This window comes from Triticum urartu, chromosome 7A (assembly GCF_056163025.1).
Source record: "Triticum urartu cultivar PI428250 chromosome 7A, HENAU_Tu73, whole genome shotgun sequence".
NCBI classification, from domain to species: Eukaryota; Viridiplantae; Streptophyta; class Magnoliopsida; order Poales; family Poaceae; genus Triticum; species Triticum urartu.
In genome coordinates this window covers 169,757,810-169,765,682 of record NC_141879.1, presented here as the reverse complement: position 1 = coordinate 169,765,682, position 7,873 = coordinate 169,757,810, and the positions used below count along the sequence as shown (strand labels likewise).

Here is a 7,873-nt window from a genome sequence, read left to right as displayed (position 1 = left end):
GACTGTTGGACTGCGAAGATACGAGATTGAAGACTTCGTCGCGTGTCCGGATGGGACTCTACTTGGCGTGGAAGGCAAGCTAGTCAATACGGATATGCATATCTCCTCCTTTGTAATCGACCTTATGTAACCCTAGCCTCCTCCGATGTCTATATAAACCGGAGGGTTTTAGTCCGTAGGACAACAGACAATCATACCATATGCTAGCTTCTAGGGTTTAGCCTCTCTGATCTCGTGGTAGATCTACTATTGTAATACTCATATCATCAAGAACAATCAAGCAGGAAGTAGGGTATTACCTCCATAAAGAGGGCCCGAACCTGGGTAAACATCATGTCCCCTGTCTTCTGTTACCATTGACTTTAGACGCACAGTTCGGGACCCCCTACCCAAGATCCGCCGGTTTTGACACCGACAGGCGTGGTCAGTCCCAAGGTCCTGTGGACAGGCTGTTGCGCAGGAGGACGACGGACGTCACAGCGGAGCTTCCCGTCGACGAGGTGGAGGACGAAAAGGACCACAATGGCGAAGCGAAATTAGTCCCGCGGGTCAACGCCCAGGCCACTCACGCCCGCAGTCGAGCAACTGCCCCGCGCATATCACGAGCAGTCGCCCGATCCTGATCGAAGCACCCTGAGGTCGTGTGGTAATTTTGCAATCTGCCACACAGTTGTCATATACATATTTTGATATCAAATATATGAAACTGCATTTCATAATAAATCTAACAATATTGATTTTGCATTGTGGATATTGATAATTTTTTCTATAAATTTGGTCAAGGTACTTTAACTTTGGACAAAACTTATATTCAGATTAAAATGAACCGGAAGAAGTACGTCTGGTGACCCTATTCGTGGTAAGTAACCCCAACAGGCGTCGCGCACAGACGCAAATTCGGTCCAAATTCGGTTTTGGATTTCTGTCCGTTTCGACTCAAACGGATTGGAACGGGGGCTGACAGTCAAATCCTAGTGAAGACACTACAGGGAGAAGCATCCTTCGGCTCAGCCCTTCTGCGATAAGAGGCGTCGGGCGAGAGATGCTCCCATGGGCGGCCACGGCCCCCTCCTCCTCCTCCTCCGCCGCCGCTCTTCTCCATGCCTCTCCACTCCCCGCCTCCCACCGCGCTGCACTACCTCGCTACCGTCCGTCTCCCTTTCTTCCGCCGCCGCTCTCAATTGGCTTCCGTTCCCCGGCACGCGCCCTCCCTCGCGGCGGCGACGCCTTCTGGGAGGAACCAGACGACGGCTCCGGGAGCGACTACGAGGATGAGGGAAAGCAAGCGACCGGACAAAGAAGCTCTCCTTTCCCTTCCCCCTTCCCGCTCTCCAGGCTCGTTGCAACGCGGCAGCAGGAGCGTCAAGAGCAGGAGCTCCGGAGAGGTATCGATTGGGTCTCCGAGCGAAATTTACTCCTCCGAATTTTCTTTATGTGCTTCTGGTCTCCCAGTTTGCACTCTGAAAAAGAGTGTGCTGTTTATGCCTCTCAATTCTCATTTCAGTATTTTTGCTGTTACTGTTTTTTGAATTGTACACCTTATTGTGCTGCTATTCTGTTTGTCTAGAAATCCAGCTTCTCTTAACGCCAGAAGAAGAGGCTATCTTGGATCAGAATGAGACTGCTGATGTCACCAAAATTTCATCAGTTAAGTGTGTTTCACTGTCTTCATACCATTTTGAGTGTTCCCCACTGTCTTGGAGAGTTGTTCTTTATCAGGTTTAGTGCTGTTTGGGACTTTAGGTGGTTATATGCTAGTTGTAAAAGTAAAATGCAGTGAGTTGGCGATGACTGGTTTCTTCACCGACGCTAGCCCAGCGTGACATCTGTTACCATTTTGTAAGCTGATTTCGACATCATGCCTCGTTTGGCTGTGTGCATCACATTGGATGACGCATGGACTGGAAGGATGATCTTTCTAACTTATAAACATACCTATTTTTGACATCTGAGTAATGAGTAATGTAGATGCGTGAACTGTCGGAATGTTGGATGTTGATTCTAACCTCTGAAATTGCATTGCTTGGTGCAGCCAAAATGGCATCCGCTTCATACATACGCATTGGCGCTGCAGATACCTCTGATGGACAAGCTGCTCGACAATGGTGTTGATATCGATTTAGTTGATAAAGTAGGTCCTGCTTAACTCGTTGTGATGCCTGTCCAAAACGCCATCTAGGATAGTAGTGCTAATATTGGTGGTGTTGTTGATACAGGATGGTTTCACTCCTCTTCACAAGGCGATAATAGGCAAAAAGGAGGCTGTCATTAGCCATCTCCTAAGAAAAGGAGCAAATCCTCATGTCACAGATAGGGTAACCGGCAATATCCTTTTTATGATTTATATTTCTCTAGTCCCATAATAAAGTGGAAGATACTAACTGAACTTGGATAGTGGCATTTACACTTGTCAGATGGATTTGGTTCCTCACTAGCAACAATGCAGTTCGCATCTTGAAGTTTAAGACTATTTCTATACATTGGCCCTTGAATTTGGTCTGCCCCATTTGCAGGATGGAGCCACACCATTACATTATGCAGTTCAAGTTGGTGCCCTGCAAACCGTGAAGCTGCTGATTAAGTACAGGGTTGATGTTAACGTTGCTGATGTTGTAAGTTGAAAGGGCACACTTCTTTTACCAGCTCAACCATTCTGAGACATTAAGTTATTTTCTCATATTTCTCATGTCATGCAGGATGGCTGGACACCACTGCATTTAGCGGTACAGAGTAGAAATCGAGATATAACAAAGATATTGCTTGTCAATGGTGCTGATCAGACAAGAAGAACCAATGTATGGCCCTTTTGGTTTAATGTTTTTGGATCTATGATCTTTGCTTCTTATGCGCTCAGGTCCTATTTCGTGTACATTTTCATACCATTGTATGTTGCGTCACAAAATTTCGACGGTCGCCTTGAGAAATGTTCATATCCACTTTACAACTTCTTGAAGCTTGACGTTCTATCTAGACCACTATTCCTGCTATGCATATCTTGCTTTTTACTCTGAACTCATGAGCTACTGTCTAAACTACATGGGTTGATGCGTTATGTTACCTGAGGACCAAAAGATGATGCCTGAACTCTGAACTCACAAGTTGTTTGGATTTATGTTTACACATTACAGGGTGGGAAGACTCCATTGGACCTGAGCTTATGTTTCGGAAGGGATTTCAACTCATATGATCTGGCAAAGCTTCTCAAACTTGTTCCAGCCAACAGAGGTGTGTGAGGTTCTGTTCTGACAAAAGTTCGAGACAAAGATCAAATGTTAGAAAGTTAGTAGAACATGGGAACTCTGTCTTTAGGTGATTATTCCGATTGTTCATGGACTGTTGATCGCTCCTTTGCATCCGGATTCTAGAAGCTTATGTAGATGGAACCAGAAACATGTAGCCTGACAAGGATGAAATAGTCAGCGCTAGATGAAATTCTCCTATTTGAGGACTCCATGCAGCTTGGAACTTGGAAAATTTGCTCTGCAGTTGTTCTTATGGACATGTTGTGTAGTCTGTACATCATGCCTTGGGATAAGCAGTGGGCATACAGGAAATCAAACTACTTGAACAGGGTATATCATGTAACTGGATTAACAACATTCAGAGACGAGTTGGTGTTACCAGTTAGTACTACATGATTGCAACATTATGAAGTTGTGATTGTATTTTCTTCAAACTGTAGAATTCAGAAGAGTCATTTTCCTTTTTCATATGGGAACCTAATTTTTCATCATTATTGTCATGCTATAAAAAGCTGTCGTGTACTGTCAACGTATGAATCAACTTAAACAATTTTCATCCAACACTTACAGATTTGCGTAAATACGAACATTCACAAAATGCAACCTGATACCAATTTCCAAACAGAAATATTAGTTCTCAAACATGCAAATTACTAGAACATGGGAATCCAGAGAACTCACATCATTTGAGAGTGCACTCATAGCAATCTTCCAGAATTTTTCGTAAAGTAGAGCCAAACATTCAAGATAGCAGAGCTACGTAAGACTACTGCATAGTGAAATTATGCTACACAAATGTATAGAAATGGCACAAATCCATCTAGCGAAGTCCAGGAAAGTACACTGGTGCTAAGAGCTTAGTAACTTCCAAAATTGCTTATTCCTCTTGCAAGGAGATGCGCCTGAAGATGGCCTGGAAAGTCTGCCCTCCATTCCTCGCGACCTTCTGGCCTTCTTCGGTGGCACTAGACAGTAGCTTCACAACTGGATCGACTTTTATCTCTTCCTCTGGAACAGCTTCGAAGAGTGGGTGTTTCTCCAGACATGTGCGCATCCATATACCAAGCTCCTCTACATCAGTAATAGTGTATATGGTTCCTCCCGCTTCCATCACGTAAGCGTATTCATCGAGCAAATGCATGCTAATCACCCTCCTTCGGTGGTTCTTCTCCTTGAAGTGAGGATCAGGGAACAGGAAGAACATTTTGGAGAGCTGAGCCTTTCCAAAGTAGTTAGGAATGTATTTCATTGAATTGGTGCGCACAACGGATATGTTGTCATATTGTCCTGGATTTGATGCTCTCAAAGCCAGAACCCTCTCTTTGACATACTCAGTCACCTGTATCAAAATTTGACAAACAAAACAATCAATCATAAACCTTGAACTACTCAACTAGAGTAAACAAGTAGTTTGAAAGAGGGGAAGTTTTCACTTCTTCGCTATGTACAAATCCATGGTATTATACCATCACATACCAAATTAAGCATGGTTGTGTAGCAGAAATTCATGTCCATTATCAGAAACAAATCAAATAAACTATTCACATATTTGGCCTACTAATAAAATGCATAATGTGCATTCTTTTTTTTCTTACTTGGATCAAGGGAGATATGCCCAAAGCAATATCAGGCACTCCACCAGGGATGGCACATGCATTTTGTATGAACTATGTATCGATGTCCATGACCTTGCAGTTAGCACTTGGTAAAAGTTCTGAGTATATGATAGTTTTAATCGCTTGTTGTTACTTGTTACCTATGACTATACACTTCAACATCAACTCTTCCAGGCAGCAAAGCCAAATTGAAGCAAGAGCATCAAAATTACCTTGTCCCTGAGCTCCATGCCAATCATGAGCTTGTCGGGGAAGAGCGGCGAGAGCCCGACGAGCAGCCCACCAAACCCGCACCCGACGTCAGCGAAGCGGATCCGGGGCGCCTCCGCGTCCCCGTCCCCATCACCGTGCTCGCCCTTGTCGGCCGGGAAGTAGCGCGGGTAGTGCTGCGAGAGGTCGACGTCGTCGGGCGATATCGGGATCGGGAAGTGCGAGTCGCTGAGCGGGTTGCTGTGCGCGCGCGCCCGGTAGAAGCGCTTCCGCGGGAGCTTCCCGGACCCCTGCTGCCCGCCGCCGTTCGCGCCGCTGGTCCTCGTCATCTGGCCAAGGCCGCGTGGGGCAGCGTCGGGCTCCCCGCCTGCTTCGTCTGGGTTAGGCATTACAGCAAACACCTTGTAAGCCGCGGTTCGACGAGGGCGCGATTCGATTGGACGAGGGTGGTATTGGGAGTCGAGAGAGGGAGATACGAACCGGGGGGTCGTAGGAGGCTGCGCCTCGCCGGTGAGCCGTCCGTGGGGGTGCGCGCGCGCTGGGGACGAAGGTGCGAGGGGGCGGACTGCGGGCTGAGCCGCCGGAGCTGCGTGTTAGGGCTTCGGCGCTGGAGGGGAAGGGTCAGGGAGCGACGAGTCTGGTCGGGGATTGGGCCGCGCCGTGCATGTGACAAGGAAGAAAAATCAGGCCGACGCGTGGGAACAAATCTGGCACGGCCCACGGCCCACGGCCCACAATGCCACGTTTACTTAACGGGAAGCAACTAGTTAACGAGCGTTCCTTCAGGAGCCTCGCAACGATCAGCGTCACTTGACGCGTTCTCAGTCATTCGTCACGTGTCGCGCTCTAAACGCTTCCTTCGGATTTTGTTTTTTTTTTATTTTTCCGCACGCGTTTTCAGCTTTATAAATTATTTTTTTGGTTTTTTCGACGTTTTGATTTTCCTCCGGTCTTTCTTAGCTTTTCGAACAAAAAAAATTGTTTTGAAAAAAATTGCATGAAAAAAACGCATTTTTTCCCTTTCGCAAAAGTCACGATTTTTTTTCCGCGAGAGTCACGGTCGTGCCTTTTGAAAACGAAAAAAACGCGTTTTCTGTTTTTCTTTTCTTTCGCGAGAGTCATGGTTTTGCTTCCGCAAGAGGCACGGTTGTGCTTTCACGAGAGTCACGGCCGTGCCTCTCAGAAAGGAAAAATAAGTGTTTTTTTTTCTTTCGCGAGAGTCACGGTTTTGCTTCCGCGAGAGACGCGGTTGTGCTTTCGCGAGAGACACGGCCGTGCCTCTCGGACACGAAAAAAACATGTTTTCTGTTTTTTTTCTTCCACAAGAGTCATGGTTTTGCTTTCATGAGAGGCACGGGCGTGATTTCACGAGATGCACGGGCATGCCTCTTTTGGAAAGAGAAAAAAACCATGCTCCCGGTTTTGGTTTTTTCGCCCAGTTTTTTTCGTCCGTTTTTTCGTGGAAAAAAAAGTTCGTCAAACCTATCAACATAGGATCTAGTTTTGAAGATCTCGACGTGAGGAATCCAATAGTGAAAACGTTTCGAGATTTGGACGCACGGTTTAAAAGATAAACCGTTTTAAATAAACGAATCTACGAAAAAAGGGAAAACTCCCAGGTTGCGACAAGTGGCGTACTGCATGTGCGCCACTTGTCACGACATGAAAAAGTGGAGTGTTCTTTGCAACGAGTATTCCTTAATTAGTGATTTCGAGCAATTCCGTGCCGGCCCGCGTGCCGCGCCTCCAAGCCCGGACACGGCCCTTTTAGTAAACAGGCCGGCCCGCTGCATGTTTAGCCCGTGTGTGGGCTGCATACTTCGGCCTAATGGGCTATTTTGGTGCCACTTAGGCTATTTTTGCCTCTATAAATCAAATTTAAATGGATCGTGTCGTGCCGAGCCAGGCACGGCTCAAGGGGTGCCTCGTGCCGGGCCAGGCCCGTGACGAGCCGAGCACCTGTGTTCACTTGGCCAGGTTTGGTGGGAATATCCTGGGAGCTCCTAGTTGGCGCCTTCTGCGCCGGTTACCTTAAGTGGCGCCTGTAGGGCGTCGTTGCTGGGCTGTTTCTTCGCTGGCCCAAGTAGTTGCGCGCTTATACTGTTTCTTTCAACTGTTTCTTCGTTCTGCTGTTTGTTCGTTCTGCTGTTTCTTCTAACTTTCGACAATACAATTCGAACTGCAAATTTCTTTCCGAATATGTATGAAATGAAATATGCTTGAACAAAATATGGAACAAACTTTCTTAACAATGGAAAAATCTCCATAAGTCACAGAAACCTGCTGATTGAAATCTTTAAGAATTTGGATCTGGCTTCCAGTAATTTAGTTGTTTGAAAGAAAAATTCTTTGTAAGAAGTACAACTGAATTTAGAAATTAATGCTCTGGACAGATTTCAAACATGTGCGGTTTCACTAACAAACGAGTTCTGCTAACCACTCGGACTACTTACGACTAGTGATAGGTAACAGCGCAAATTATGTAATAACAGTGTTGCAGTGCTATTTTATTGGACAAAACTGTACCAATTACTATTTTTTGAATTATTTGACAAACAAAAATCGTGAATTTGAATAGGTTCATAGATTTCGAACAAAGTTCATCGATTTTCAAGAAAAGTTCACAAACTTGAAAAACGTTCATCAATTTTCAAACAAAAGTTCATCGATTTTAAATATGTTCATCGAAATTTGAAAAAAAGTTCATCGAAATTGAAAAAAGTTCATGGATTTCAAAATTAGTTCATCAATTTTCAAGAAAAGTTCACGAACTTGAAAAAAGTTCATCAATTTTTAAACAAAAAG

General features: G+C 45.4%; 2 protein-coding genes across 3 annotated transcripts; one reads left to right on the top strand and one right to left on the bottom strand.

Moving 5' to 3' along the window:
* The first annotated feature begins 953 nt into the window (after positions 1-953).
* Positions 954-3,710, top strand: EMB506 (Ankyrin repeat family protein). Of its 2 annotated transcripts, XM_048686301.2 has the most exons (7): positions 957-1,385; positions 1,568-1,647; positions 2,033-2,131; positions 2,217-2,315; positions 2,514-2,612; positions 2,697-2,795; positions 3,129-3,710. In XM_048686301.2, the coding sequence occupies exons 1-7, from the start codon at positions 1,043-1,045 to the stop codon at positions 3,231-3,233; spliced, it is 924 nt and encodes a 307-aa protein (XP_048542258.2). In that variant the 5' UTR covers positions 957-1,042; the 3' UTR covers positions 3,234-3,710. The 2 variants fall into 2 exon arrangements, with proteins under 2 accessions (XP_087390987.1, XP_048542258.2); XM_087534861.1 differs by lacking the exon at positions 3,129-3,710 and having other exon boundaries at positions 954-1,385; positions 2,697-3,058.
* Positions 3,711-3,872: 162 nt separating this feature from the next.
* Positions 3,873-5,724, bottom strand: LOC125521240 (tRNA (guanine-N-7) methyltransferase). Its single transcript, XM_048686302.2, has 3 exons — positions 5,549-5,724; positions 5,071-5,444; positions 3,873-4,581 (listed from the first exon to the last, which is right to left on the bottom strand). Exons 2-3 carry the CDS (start codon positions 5,395-5,397, stop codon positions 4,120-4,122), a joined length of 789 nt encoding a protein of 262 aa, XP_048542259.2. The 5' UTR covers positions 5,398-5,444; positions 5,549-5,724; the 3' UTR covers positions 3,873-4,119.
* Positions 5,725-7,873: the final 2,149 nt, after the last annotated feature.